Genomic DNA, 15066 nt, shown 5'->3' on the forward strand with positions numbered 1-15066 from the left:
GTTGATCTGCTTGAGGGTAGGAAGGCTCTGCAGAGGCATCTGGACAGGCTGGATCGATGGGCTGAGGCCAACCGGATGAAGTTCAATAAGGCCAAGTGCCGGGTTCTACACTTCGGCCACAACAACCCCAGGCAACGCTACAGGCTTGGGGATGAGTGGCTGGAAAGTTCCCCTGCAGAAAAGGACCTGGGGGTGTTGATCGACACCCGGCTGAATATGAGCCAGCAGTGTGCCCAGGTGGCCAAGAAGGCCAACGGCATCCTGGCTTGCATCAGAAATGGTGTGGCCAGCAGGAGCAGGGAGGTGATCATGCCTCTGTACTCGGCTCTGGTGAGGCCGCACCTCGAATACTGTGTTCAGTTTTGGGCCCCTCACTACAAGAAGGACATTGAGGTGCTGGAGCGTGTCCAGAGAAGGGCGACGAAGCTGGTGAGGGGTCTGGAACACAAGTCTTATGAGGAGCGGCTGAGAGAGCTGGGGTTGTTTAGCCTGGAGAAGAGGAGGCTGAGGGGAGACCTCATCGCTCTCTACAACTACCTGAAAGGGGGTTGCAGAGAGGTGGGTGTTGGTCTCTTCTCCCAAGTGACTAGTGACAGGACAAGAGGAAATGGCCTCAAGTTGCGACAGGGGAGGTTCAGGCTAGACATTAGGAAAAAGTTCTTCACTGAGAGAGTGGTGAAACACTGGAATAGGCTGCCCAGGGAGGTGGTAGAGTCACCCTCCCTGGAGGTATTCAAGGAGCGTGTGGATGTGGCATTGTGGGATGTAGCTTGATGGACATGGTGCTGTGTGGTGTTGGGTGGGTTGTGGCTTGTTATTGTTGTTGTGTGGCGTGGGTTTTGTGGTTGTGGTTTTTTTTTTTTTTTTTTTTTGGTGGGTGTTTGTTTCCCCCCCCCCCCCCCCAGGTTGGACTCGATGATCTTACAGGTCTTTTCCAACCGTACTGATTCTGTGATTCTGTGAAAGAAATAGGCTTTCATTTCACTGAAAAAGTAAATACGGCTTATGCCTATTCTGTTGTACAGGGCCTGTCTCCCATTTCACTGTCCTAAACAACTCTTATTTCCATCTGGTACAATGCTCATGTGGTTGTACTTGCATGGTTATAAAAGTGTGTACAGTGTTGTTTTATATTGCCTTGGCCAGGGCTGCTGCATATGTTAATATTCTGTGTGCGGAAAAACAATGTCATGTCTTAGGCAAGGATATTTATAAGGCTAAGAATGAAGTTGATCATGTCTGGTTTTCATCAAACAATAACTGGCAAACTGAATGCTATGCTAACTAACAGTAGTAATTCTGGGATGTACTGAAATGGGTGGCATGTAGGCCTGGGCAGAGAGAGCAAGTTGTTTCTGGAGGCTCTCCACAGTCAATGCTGAGCACTGTCGGTATTTACTCCTACCTGAGTTGGGAATATACAGGTCTGCGTTCAGCCTGTAACTGTGCTATATTGTGTGTTTTGAATTTTTTTTTTTTTAACAACTCATATGAAGCTCTGGGGTGCGTATTTTATATAGTCACTCTGTCTTCTGGCATTCACAGAAATAACACTGAGAGTGCTTCTTACTCAAATCCAAAAAATGTGCTCAGGGCAAACCTTGAACAAACATTGATTTCTTTTGGCCACAACAGCCATGCACTGAATCAATGTTACTTCAGCAAAAGTACGAAAGTGGAGCTATTACTTTCCCTGTGTTGGTGAACTTGCTGTGTAGCTGCACAGCAGACCTTTTGTGTCATGTTTGGTCTGTGGTACAGGTCTTGCGGACTGTTTTGCTGGGCTCTCACCTTTTACAAAAGGTAGGCTTTCTAAACATAGGGAGATACTAGATTGTCAGTGTTTTCTTGCACTAACTGAACTTTCAAAGCTATGGTAAAAAAAACAAGTGTCAATATTTTCTTGTGGGTGACTTGAAAAGAAGCCCTGTTACTTTAAATTCAGTTCGGTTCCACAGTTGGCTCGCGGTGCATATGATGTACTAAGCAGGAGACAAGCTGTTCTTCAAGGATAGTCAAACAAATTGAGCTAATTCCCTACCCCAGGGAAATACCTCCAAAATCCTGCTCTCCTCAGGCTAGACAGCAGAGGGCTGAAAAGGGAACTCTTGTGAATGTGTTGCAATATCCAGTGGCATCCTCATTAAAAACCCTGTTATGCTGAGGACTTGAGCAGTAGGAGACCATCCAGTGTGACTTCTTTCACATTCACTGGAATAGGAGCTGCAGCAGTTTAAGCACACAAAGATGAATGGGTTTTTGCCTCCCCAAAAGACAGGCTTAATAAAAGAGACCAATTTGCAAAACACAGAGGCTGGAGCTCCTTCTATGTCTCCACATGCTCCATTCAAAGCTCCTTAAAACCAGGCCACTTTTATTTACCTGCCAAGATGGCATCTTAGGAACCAAAGTCCGTATATCCAGTGATCTCTTTTTTTGGTTTGATTCTTTTTCCTTTCATTCTAGGTTTCCTTAGAGGTGTGATGCAGTTTAAACTGAGCCTGCAGCTGAAGCCCAAGGCTTTTTAGCACTTCTAAAAGTAGGACCAGAATCTCAGTACCTGGAAATATTTAAAAAACAAGGTCAAACAAGAGCAGTGTTGGGCTGGGACAGGTCTTAAAGGCTTGATGCATCTATTCACTCTGTCTTGTGTTGCTTTTTGTAGTGTTGTTTCTTTTGCTTGTTTATTTTGTTTTTTTAAAGTAATAATTTGGCCAGAAAAATTCTCCTGAGGTTTTCCAGGTCACCAGTCAGCCAGACTGGAAGAAAAAAAAAAAATTAAATCATTGTCCTTCGTTGTATTTGCATTACTTCAGATTTCCTTGTTTCTCCCTTCTCTCTTATAATTATTTTCTTTTACAGTCAGTGCCCTTTTTTATGGTACCAGGGTGGATTTTACTGGTTTAGATTACAGGAAGGAACCTAGGTCATAAATAGATGGTATATATTCTGCTAACTCCAGGAATACTGAAATAGCTCATCTTAAAAGACAGGGGAAACCTAGCCAGTTGGCCGAGCGCCAGGAGATTGCAGGGTTGACAATTAGTGGGAAGCCTGAAGGAGAGATTAATGGTAGGCTGTGCTCTAAAGAAAAGCACGTTGGGCCCCAGGAGAAATTTGGCAGGGGCAAATTCTGGAAGAGCCATGTGCTGCTGCCTTACTGCGGTTTTGCCTTTGTCTTGACACCCCCCCCATCCCTGTAAGGTCCTGGCATTCACATGTTTGTCTCTGTGATGCTGAATGTTCACATAGACTGGGCTAGCTGCCTTCTTTGCCTTTACCAAGTGTATTCAGGAGGGGCTTGTATAGGTCTGTTTGAAGGAATCCTTCTTATACAGTCAGCCCTTTCTGTACAGCCAGTTTTCAGCCTGGAGAAGAGGAGGCTGAGGGGAGACCTTATCGCTCTCTACAACTACCTGAAAGGGGGTTGCAGAGAGCTGCATGTTGGTCTCTTCTCCCAAGTGAGTAGCGACAGGACGAGAGGAAATGGCCTCAAGTTGCGCCAGGGGAGGTTCAGGCTGGATATTAGGAAAAATTTCTTTACTGAGAGAGTGGTGAAGCAGTAGAACAGGCTGCCCAGGCAGGTGGTGGAGTCACCATCACTGGAGGTGTTCAAGGAACGTGTGGACGAGGCATTGCGGGACATGGTTTAGTGGGCATGGTGGTGTTGGGTTGATGGTTGGACTTGATGATCTTACAGGTCTTTTCCAACCTTTGTGATTCTGTGATTCTGTGAGATTCTGTTAACTGCAAAGGCCCTGATTATCTTTGCAGAAGATGGTCTTTAGCTGGGTGACTTCTAATGCTGAATAGGCTGGCATTCATAAGACTCAGGTATCCAGAGCATCCTTTTTTTTCTTCCTCTTCTTTTTGCCATTAGTAGTAGTTTTGTGTTTCTCGTTCTGCAAGAGCAGACTCGTCCATACCTGCCACTTTGGAGCGCTCTGGCTACATGCACAAGCTACAGTAAGTAAAGTGATGAGGGTGTCACTGACCGTCCAAAGATAATTAATTAAATAATAGTTTGTAGCTTGTGCATGGCACCTCTGACGTTGTTTATGGAGTTTTCCAGACCTTTCATATAGAGAACCTGAGCTGCTGTGGTTTTCCTCAAGGTCAAACAGCAGAATGGGAACAGAGCTCAGCCTGTCTAGTATCTGAATCACTGTCACGGTGTATAGCAGACAAGTGGCTTCCAAAAGCCCTGCTCTGCCAGAGTGCCGTCCACCATTAAAACTGTGCAATACAGTTGATTTTCATGTAACAAGTTTTTTGCTACTTAAAGTAGTCTTAAAATTGTGATGTGAAACAGGTTAAAACAGAAAACAACTATGGGCCAGAATTCAGGCAATTTTGCAAGAAATCATCCTTTCCCCAAATGGAGAAGGAGAACAAATTGAGAATGTAAGGTTTGGATTTAGGTGGGGTTTCGGTTTGAATGGGGAGGGGTTGTCCTTCCACACATATTTTTCTTCCTTTGTATCAAATAATAAAGTTAGAGGGAACATTTGGTGCTCATTTGATGGGAGAATCCTGAAGACTTTGTTCAGTTGCCACTCAGTCCCCTACTATAAATTTCAGGATTTGGCCAGTAGTTCTTGCATGCATGTCGTATTTGTCAGGGGTTTTGTCTGACTCTATTTAGATCCAGAAAATAACATATGATTAGTTATTATTATTTTATACTTTTTCTGTCAACCATGAAAACAGTCCTTTTCTTCAAGTAGGAGTAAAACAAAAAGAGTAACAAGAGATTAAAGGCGTCATGAAACAACCACATTCTTCCTCAGTTCCAGTTTTAAACTGTGTCAGCTGTAAGTTTGCAGCACGCACAGTAAGAAGCATCCCTAGCTCAGAGAAGTAACAGGGAGAAATGACAGACCCTCCTGTACCCTGAGGGTGAGGAGAAGCCAGGGTCTCTGCCTCTCACGGGGGAAGAGCTGTCAGCAATGTGGCCACAGCACGGAGAGGTGAAGCAACTGGCAAAATCACTCACATGCGTCTCAGGGCAAGGAGCAGCTTCGCAGAGGCTGGGCCTGTTGCCTCAGCCTCTCTGTAGAAGCAGCCAAGTGCTTCTGTGCCACTCCAATTCCCATTTATCGAAATCGTCACCAGCTGCCTTTTCTTTGCCCTTATGTGGCGCCTTCGGTCTCTCCTCCTCTTGCTCACAAAGGAGACTGGGGTTCAGAGGGCAGCTCCACCTGGCAGTGTCACATGCCCTCTTCTAGGGTGGCACCTTAGGTGACTGTCTACCTTCCCTAAGCTCCAGGCATTGAGTTACTGGTCTAATTCTCTCCCTCTCAATCTGGTGAATCTGTACACGACGACGGCAGTGAGGTGTCTCCTGCCTTCGTCAGTTGGGTGCTGCTGCATGCTGACAGCAGGGGAGGTGAGCGTTGCCTCCACCTGCACTACCTCAGAGGTTTCATGCCCAGCTTACCACCCTCAGGCACACCGCTGCATGATTAGCAGTTACTGATCAACTTCTATTTCTCAAGGTTAAAGAAGAAAGGTAAAGAAGGAAAAAAAGTTGTACTGCTTTAAAGGTAAGGGATTGCTTTTGTATTTATGATAAGGACTTCTTCATCTCTGCTGCCAAACAGAGTTAAATTGGTAAAATGGTATGTGGTGTGCTGTCATTTAGAGAAGCGTATGGCTGTTATGTAAAGGTTTTAATCAGTTTCTTCATCTGTCTTCTTAGGAACACTATGCATCTGGCAAAATTTTGAGAAGGCTCAAGGCGTTAAAGAAAGCTCATCTAAATAAAGGAGGGTTAACGTGACATTGCAGTTGCTTAATCCTGTATTGTCCTGCCACGTGACTGCAGGGATACTGAGGCGCAGCATTTATTTTGCCTGCTGCACAGGTTGTGCTTTTCCTGTCATCTTTCAGGATCAGTTGCTTTGTTAAACCTGCCATGAGAAGGAAACAGAGGGGCAACAAACTTTTTACAGCAAGGCTTCAAGGCACAGTGACATTTCCAAGGCACAGTGACAACCTCACAGGCTGAAGAATGAATCAAAGGCAAACCCTATGTTCAGCTCTTGGACAGGTACCAGAATCAAGGAAAACTACGCTTTTAAGGTCAGCTATTCAAAATGAACTGGAAGCATCTGGATTTATTCAGAGCAATTAATCAGCTATTTGTTTGACCTTTATCTGTCAAGTTAGTTTTCAAAGCAGCAAGCTGAAGCCTGAAAATTCGTGTCAAATGTTTTGCATGTGTCAAATGTACTGCATAGACAGGGAGCAATTTGCCGCTTTCTTGAACAAAGTTTACAGTTTTACTTGCAAAGCCTCTTTTACCTTGTAGATGATAGTCCTGACACACTAGATCAGTTAGTGAGAGATGGATGTAAACAGCTTCCAGTTTATCTATGATTTTGAAGAGAACTGCGATATGTAGATATGCCAGATTTGGTTTTGAAGCAATTTCCAAGCTAATCCTTGGACTTTCAGTAAGCTGCTTTTTTTGCTAAGTTTGTCACAGTGTCCATTATGCGCAGGATTGCATATTCATACAGAATTATTTCATGTAAACTCCTTATCGGGACATCTTGTTAAATGGGGAAGTGATTACCCTATAGACTATGACAACAGGATATGTGAATGGAGGAAGTCTTGGAAAACACCGCTATACCAGGTGGCATCGTGAGGACAGCAGAGAAGACGATGGGCACCTGGAGTGCTATGGAGGAGATGAAGAGGGCAGGCAGCACAGACTGACCCCATTTGAGAAACTAATGCAGGATATGTCCCAGAATGAAAAAGTAGTAAAAGAATTAACCCTGGGAAAGAGAATTGGCTTCTATCGAGTCAGAGGAGAAATAGGAAGTGGGAATTTCTCGCAAGTGAAGCTTGGAATTCATTCCCTAACCAAAGGTAGGCACTGCTATGTGGGTCACCTGCGTGCTCATCGCCCTAGTTCTGTATATATACAAATGGACCTCTTAGGGAAGAAAGATGCTGTCTGAACCTTAAATACACATATAGTTTGCATGTGTCTGTCTTTGTTGTTGTTGAGTGAATCTGTAGGCAGGGTCACAGATAAATGCTTAGGTTTGGATTAGGCTTCAAAGAAACCAGAAACATTTTCTCTAGATGGCAGCTATTACAAGAGAAGTTCATCTCTGCACTTCATGGAGTTAACACATCTCATCCCATGGCTCAAACACTCCACAATTTGAAGCACGGTGTTGTGTGTCCCCTCCTACAACTCGTCGTGTCCCTCTGCCCTCTTCCCTGCCCTAGCTCTTGGGCTGCAGGACTATGGGTGACGACCCCCCAGGGCAGCCTGGTTAGGCATGCTCCTGCCCGCAGACAGAGTTAGCAAGGCTTCCTTTGTTATGTTGCAGATTTTACTAGTACAGATGAAGCTTTTATTTGGTTTCAGTAATTTTGGTAAGAAATTTTATGCCTGCTTTACTGACTCACTTGCAGGTGGTTCATTACTGTAAAAAGCTGGGACAGGACCATAGGTGTGGGCTGAGCAGGTGCAGAGAAATGAGCTCTGGTACAGCCAAACCGAGGTTTGTGTTAAATTGTCAATTATTTTTCTTTTTTTAACTACAGAAAAGCACACTCTATTCTGCTTCTAGGAAGAACTAGAAAGGCTAGGTAACTGAAGCAAACACTTCAACTACAGGTATAACTAAGAACTTGTCTTCATCTGTCCTGTTTCTTCTTCTGCCTCTGACTGTCTGACAATAACAGAAACTGTTCTTGTTTTCCCTCAGGGATGACTAGTTTTCCCCGCATCTTTGTACACTACAATCTTCTGGGTTTTTTTATCATAGTCTTTCCATTCCAATTTGATTGACTCTCCTTCCCTGCATCATCTTACAGGTGACAGAACAAGATACACCCCAAAGCCTTCATGATGTATTATGTGTTATTTTCTCTAACCACCTCTCTCAGCCCAGACTGCAGAGCTCTGAAAGCTCACATTTACCCTTTGTATGAAGCAGTTGTTGCACTGGGAATCAAAGTGAGGAACTGATTGTATTTATTTTTTCCAAATTTAAGCCTGCCTATGCCTAAGGGTTCCTTTACCTGGGTGTGGATTTTTTGGTTTTGCTTGTTTCAGAAAAGCATCTCTGTTCTACTTGGCCTACTGCAAGTTATTTCCTATTCTGCTATGGGATTTTTTTTCTTCCAGAGAAAACTGTCTTGTGCTTACTGTTGGAGGAAGTGCTGCTCCTGTACTGGGAACAGAAGGAATGCTAATGAAAGGAAGTTATAAATTTGATCTGGATGAACCTTTTACCTGTTGGGCTTACTTAGGAGATAGGTTGCTTTAGCATTTGAATAGAGCTGATTGATTGAAAAATTTTGAACTTCAGTGAATGTAGTAAGCTTGGACAAACTAAATACAAAACCATATTTTTTTTTCTTGAAAAGGTTCTTTTTTCACCAGAAATCTCTCAAATTATTATTCTTCAGTTTGTTAGTAGCTTTTTTGGTTAAAATGTTCACTGGGCAAGGAGGTCATTTCTTGATACTAAGTTTGCAACTGTGATGAGGAAGGAAGGAAGGATAAACATCTTCTGACTCATCTCTGCCTGTGAGCTTAGCCGTCCTCATATCCACAGTATGTGGATAGGAGAATAGGAACATGCACACGTGTGCACACACACACATGCATGCATGTACACACACCACCACCGCCCACAAAAAGGCTTCTGTTTCTTCCAGCAGTTGTACATCATTGTGTTGATAATGAAGTGATGTTCCTGCACACTGCTAATGAGTACAAGTCTTTCTTTTGCTGATTATAGAAATACAAAGGCTTCATTATTAATGCTGTTTGGGTCCCTGTGGTAGGGGGAGGTGTATGTGTCAGGGTGGCTGTTCAGCTCTTCAGTTATTGTCATAGTGTTAAGTTCTCCTTTCATGTCACTCTATATTAAAAAAAGCAACAATTTTGTTCTTTACTAAGATGAGCTTTTGTAACAGTTACCTGTGTGTGCTATTCTGCAGCCCTTGTGATCTGTCACAGCAGAATACATGAAAAAAGTTTTCTAGAGGGAGAAAGGAAAAAACTGCAGGATCATACTGGATGAAGAACCTTGTTTCTCTCGCAGGGCTGTCTTGGTTGCTTATGGGATGCAGGAACATCTTTGGTGCTATGATGTGTATTGGGTTACTCAGAATTTTGGCAGAGATTTTCTCAAGACCTGCGGAGTTGCTTGCTAAGGACTGTTGGGTTTCTAAGCTCTGTGTAACCTTCATTTTATGTACCTTCCAGCTGACAAATGTAGTGTGAGAGCACAGCTGAAGAGATGCAATTAAAAGCATCCAAAATTTACAGCTAGTAAAAAGCCAGTCTGATGTGAAACATCTATTGCAAAGGCAGGAATGTCCAGGCACCTAGTTTGCTTTTTTTTTTTTTAAGCAATTTTAACATGGCTCTGTTGGTATTTTATTTCCTTTTGTCATCATAGCATACACCACTTCTTCCTGAAATTATTTCTTAGCCTTTTTCTAACTTCTCTTATTAAGATTTCAGCTAGCTCTCTTCAAACCTCAGCATACACTGCCTATAGTAAATCAAAATCTCTTACTACTCACTTTTAGTCTTTTGGTAAATAAGCTGCCTGCTAAAAATGCCCTTCTGTTCAGCACTGCTGCCATGCAAGGGTAATACAGGATTTGTAAAGCAAGCATTTTTTAGAAGCAGAGGGAACAAGTTTAAAAAATAAAAGGAGGGTGTCAGGTTTGTTTTACACTTTAGGTGGGCTGGTTTTCTTTGCATATCATGCATACGCAACTGCAATGATGTAAATTTAAAGGAGCTCGGTCCTGATCTATAGTGGTGTGTGAACAGGATCAGGCCCTTCAGTTCTACACCTTTGGGTTTGTGGTTTTTTTCCCCACTTCCTTTTAAAACTTTGCAAGAAAACTGACCAGGAAGAATAGTAAATCCCAGCAAAAGGAAAGGGAAGGAATTTAACCTAGAAGATTACTTTTTTTAAAGCCCAAATGCCCCCAACTTTTATAAATCAAGATGTAACGATGCAATTACATAGTTAAGATTGTAAGAATTGTTATCCCTGTAGTATCTAAGCATTTAGTTGCACAAATGTTACCTACTGCGAGCTGATGCTCGTTCCTCTTGGTTTAGGTAATCGATATGCTACCAACATGACAAGGGTTTTAGTCTTTCATCCCTAGGTCAGCAGTCAGAGCTCTGCCAGGATCAGTGTTGTACGCTGTTACCATTCAGTGGCTGCATTTCCTCACAATTCACCACGCCACCATCAGCACCACGCAGGAGTAGGTACCTGATTTCCTAAGGGGCTCACTAGAAAGCATGGAACAGGTCAGAGAGAAGCGGTGTGGGGAAGACTGCCCTATACCCAGCACAGGCTCCTTCTGAAAACAGGCACATCAAGGGATAATTCAGCACTTTCCACAAGAATCACATTTGCTTGGAATACCTGCTGCACTTCAGTAGGGAGATCACTTTATGCATGTATGTTACTAAGAAAGGTAAATATACCAAACATGGAGTTTTCTTGATCTCTACAGATATACGTGTATGTCTCCTTAACACTTCCTTTAGGTATGTTGAAATGCTGAACTTGAGTTAAATAACTTTATAATATTAAGTAAAAACGTTTTGAATGCTTTTACACCAGAACACACGTACAAATGTAATAGCCCTCTCACTCTTCTCTTAAAGCAAGAAGTGAACAATACTGACTTTTTTAAAATTTACTCCCATGTACTAGAAACCAAGATGAAGTGGTTTTTTTCCTGAAAGATTTTATAAAAGTGATTGTTAAGAAATCTGTGAATGCTTGACTAAGATATTCCTGGGGGGAAAAAACCTTCTTCCCAGGAATAAACAGTTGTTTTTATTGCCATGATCCAGTTTAATTCTGTTGTCCCGACAAGTTATACAAAGCCCCTGTAAACCTATTTTAACCAGACTAATCCTTCAACTACCAGCTGTGTTCAACTGGGTGAAGACAGAAGCCATAACCTAGCAATTAATACAGAAACAAAATTGGCCTTATGATTGACCTGTTCATACTGCTCTAGCTACCCCGGTGATGTGGTGCAGCTGGCAGAAGTGTCTATGTGTGTTGTGGCCCTTGGCTTCACTGTAGATATGCTACAGAAACATGTAGAACTTAACAGCAGCTTTGCATTACCAGGACAGCATAAGACAGCTAGATTTGCTGTCTTACAGGATCCCTGCAACTTATTCTACTTCACTGTATTTTCCCCTTCCTCAGAATAAATTCTGTGTGTGATGTGGATTCATGGCCCACTGTGGCATACAGACATAAAAATGTACTTTTCCTGTATTCTGTACAGTACCAAGAACTACTCATGCATTAATGTGTTGGAAAAAACAGTACAGCTGTCCTGAGAAAGACAAACCTCTACCACACTGATTTTGGTAACTGAGAATTTGTGGGGGTACGGGGTAAGACGTTAGGGAAGAGTTCTGTAAGTCGCACCGACTTAAAAACACCTCTCCATTATAAACTTGCAGGGTTATAGCCAGAGCCTCTAAATTATTCCAAGTTTGTCTGTCTGCTCTGAAACAAAGCACCTAAATTTGACACCTCCATTAGTCTGCAAGTACCAGGCTCACGCCTAGCTCATCTGAAGAGCACCGAGCTAACAACGAAAAAGAAAGCACAGACTTATTTTACCAGCATTAGACACCAAAAGCAGATGCCATTAACTGTGGCCATCAGACACGTGTTAGCCTGACAGCAGTGGAGCACACTACGACAGCAGATGATTTGATTAGCCATTGCAATACTCTACCAGTCTTTAGCTACCTCAGCAGTGAGTAGGATGCCGTAGACAGACAGAAGCATGGGTGTGCATGAAAGACTGCAGGGCTTAGTAGGCCTCTGCAGCTTAGCTTATACTGATCAGAGGTGAAATTTTACTGCACTTGTATAACCAAGCATTGTTGTAAGTAAACAATATTACCATTTGTACCTATTGCATTAACAACATGGAAAAGCATTTTTCTTTTCAGAGAAAGTTGCAATTAAGATTTTGGACAAGACAAAGTTAGACCGGAAGACTCAACATTTGCTATCTCGTGAAATATCCAGCATGGAAAAACTGCACCACCCAAATATCATCAGACTATATGAAGTGGTGGAGACGATCTCAAAACTGCACCTGGTGATGGAGTATGCAGGAGGTGGGGAGCTCTTCACTAAAATCAGTACAGAAGGGAAGCTGCTAGAAACAGAGTGTAAAATAATCTTCTCCCAGATTGTGTCTGCTGTGAAGCACATGGTAAGTTGCTCTTCTTCTATAGGCATGTTGCCCCTCACTGCTCTAGCAAATTTTGTGGATGTATCTTTTGGTTTTCGACTAGTGGGTGTACTGTTACCAAGATTTCAGGCCCACATTTCTGAAGAGCAAAACAGCTAGAGAAGAGCTGTCTTAAAGGTATCTGAGAGAGCTTTCACATCCACCTCAAGTTACTGCCTCTTTGTTGACAGCTTTTGGGAGGAGACTGAACTGGGAACACCTGGTGGGTAGAACCACCCCTTTATCAAATGTTCTCCTCTCTGCTTTAAGTTGCTGTAGGTACCAGCTACAAAGCTTCGTTTCTTCCCTCCAGCTATTTCAAAACATAGGATCAGTCACTCTTCCGCTAGAAGAAAGTGTTCCAGAGAAGAGGTTTGTTAGGTATTGTGAACACCCAGCTTGCTTATTAGTGAATATGGGAGACTGGCACTTAAAACAGTTAATTCCGGGTCCTCTCTTTGGCACAAATCTGTGGCGTTAACACCCAGCAAGTCACTTCCCCTTGCCTAGTCTTCAGTATTGCAACTGGATTTAGGTTGATGCTATTTGTGTAGAGCCCAAAGATTCTTATAAAGGCAGAAAAGGAGTAATTAACTACTTCAGTACCATCTCCTCTGAACCTTGCATAGTAACTACAGCTCCTTCAAACAGCAGCACAAAAAACACGGGAAAACTGTTCCGCAAGTTTGAGAAGTCATACTTGTAAAAGTTGGCAGAGGGTGCCCTCCACTGGTTCATATTCTCCTGCCATGTAACAGCCTCAGGTGAAGTCAAAAGCACACATGTGCCCAGGTCAGACATCTAGAAAGTGCATTACAAACTGCTTGTGGCATATATGAACAGTATGCATTTTTTTAATATATTTTGATAAAATGGACCATATGTCCTGTAAGTGATGCATTAGCTTCAACACCTTTTCCACAGGATAGGTACTCGGCAGCTACTGGAACTTACTTTACGTTTCAAGATCACATCTATTTCTTAGCATTAAACCCATACTACCAAGCTAACCAACCTCTTCACTTGTACATGCAGATTTCTGCAATACATTTTACTTTTGCTAAGCCATCAAATCCAGGCTACTTAAAATCGCATCTCACTGCTGCCAGTCCACACAAGGACGTAAGATTCCTGCCTGTTACTGATGACAGTTTAAAAATCTTAGGATGTTGAAGGGTTTCCTATTGCCTCCAGATACAGGCACCTCATCACTTCAAAGGGTAGGGCAGAGAGTGCTCAAACACATCCATTTCTCCTAGTTATTTCAAAGATGAAGCTAAACCCTTACCTAACCAAGACAGGTACATCACCACTAAGTAGAGCGAACTCAGTTTGAGTCCTTGGCTACTACTGCCCTTTCCAAGGGAAAAAAGTATGAGTTACAGTGTATGTATTTATTTCAGATTTCCAAAACTAGAGGACACCACTGAACTTGGTGTCCTGCCACAACATGAAATACCACAAGCACAAGTCTGTGGTCCTTTTCTCCTGCCACCACCAGTTCCTCATAGGACGTTAGATCACACAACAGAATTGTAGCAACTTTATCTGTGATTATATTCACTTGGTGAACTAAATGCTCTCACGTCATAAGTCCACAAGCTTACAATATATACAAAAATAGAATTAGTTTAATTATTTTTTGTTACTTATTACAGAAATGTAGTAATTGCAAAAGCAAGTGTTCTGAACTCTGAAAAAATAGTCTGGTTGGATTAGCCACGATACCATCACAAATCTGCCTCATGAAAATAGTTGATAGTAGTTAACAGGAGACTGCTATTCTTAAAAAACCCCATCTTCTCCACCTACTCTATTGTTTTTGTATCAGTAGAGAATTGAGTTAAATTTGTTTAAATACTTTAACTTTTCCATTTCATTGCAATGCTTATTTCTGACTTTGTCCAAGATAACTCCCTTTCTCCTGTGTGGTAATTAATCGATAACAGCTAGTCCCTTGACAACTTTCCATGAACAAACTAATACCAAATTTTCCTCTTGTTCTACAGCATGAGAATAATATCATTCACCGGGACTTGAAAGCAGAAAATGTCTTCTATACCAGTAACACCTGTGTTAAGGTGGGAGACTTTGGATTCAGCACAATAAGTAAAAGAGATGAAACTTTAAATACTTTCTGTGGCTCTCCTCCTTATGCTGCCCCTGAACTCTTCCGAGATGAAAACTATGTTGGCATTTACGTAGACATCTGGGCACTGGGAATCCTGTTATACTTTATGACAACAGGTATCATGCCATTTCGGGCAGATACAGTGGCCAAGCTGAAAAAGTGCATTCTTGAAGGGACATACAGTTTGCCTCCCTGCCTCTCAGAAGCTTGCCAGAAACTGATCAGAGGAGTCCTTCAGCCAGTACCAACCAAACGATACTCTGTCAAACTTATTATGAACAGTGAATGGATGCAAGGAATACAGTACCCCAAACCTTTACAGCCATTTAAACTGGATCCAAAGTACTTATCAGACATCGGGACACTGAAAGAGGAAGAAATAGAAGTGAAAAATATTCTGGAAGATCTAGGAATCACAGAAGAGCACATTCAAAATATCCGGGGAAGAGACGCACGCAGCTCTGTAACAGGGGTCTACAGAATTGTTTTGCACAAAGTACAGAAGAAAAGGGCACTTGAATGTGTTCCTATCATGTCCCATCCAGACCCCAAAGAACGAGACCTGAAGAGAGGAATCAGTTCTTACAGCGGGATGAAGCACACATCCAAGCTGTGTTCTATTTTATGAATTGCACTGCAGG

General features: G+C 42.6%; 1 protein-coding gene across 1 annotated transcript; it reads left to right on the forward strand.

Moving 5' to 3' along the window:
• Positions 1-6590: 6590 nt before the first annotated feature.
• On the forward strand, positions 6591-15053 carry NIM1K (NIM1 serine/threonine protein kinase). The gene is made up of 3 exons (XM_009812737.2): positions 6591-6882; positions 12008-12276; positions 14304-15053. The coding sequence occupies exons 1-3, from the start codon at positions 6591-6593 to the stop codon at positions 15051-15053; spliced, it is 1311 nt and encodes a 436-aa protein (XP_009811039.1).
• Positions 15054-15066: the final 13 nt, after the last annotated feature.

This window comes from Gavia stellata, chromosome Z (assembly GCF_030936135.1).
Source record: "Gavia stellata isolate bGavSte3 chromosome Z, bGavSte3.hap2, whole genome shotgun sequence".
In the NCBI taxonomy this organism is placed as follows: domain Eukaryota; kingdom Metazoa; phylum Chordata; class Aves; order Gaviiformes; family Gaviidae; genus Gavia; species Gavia stellata.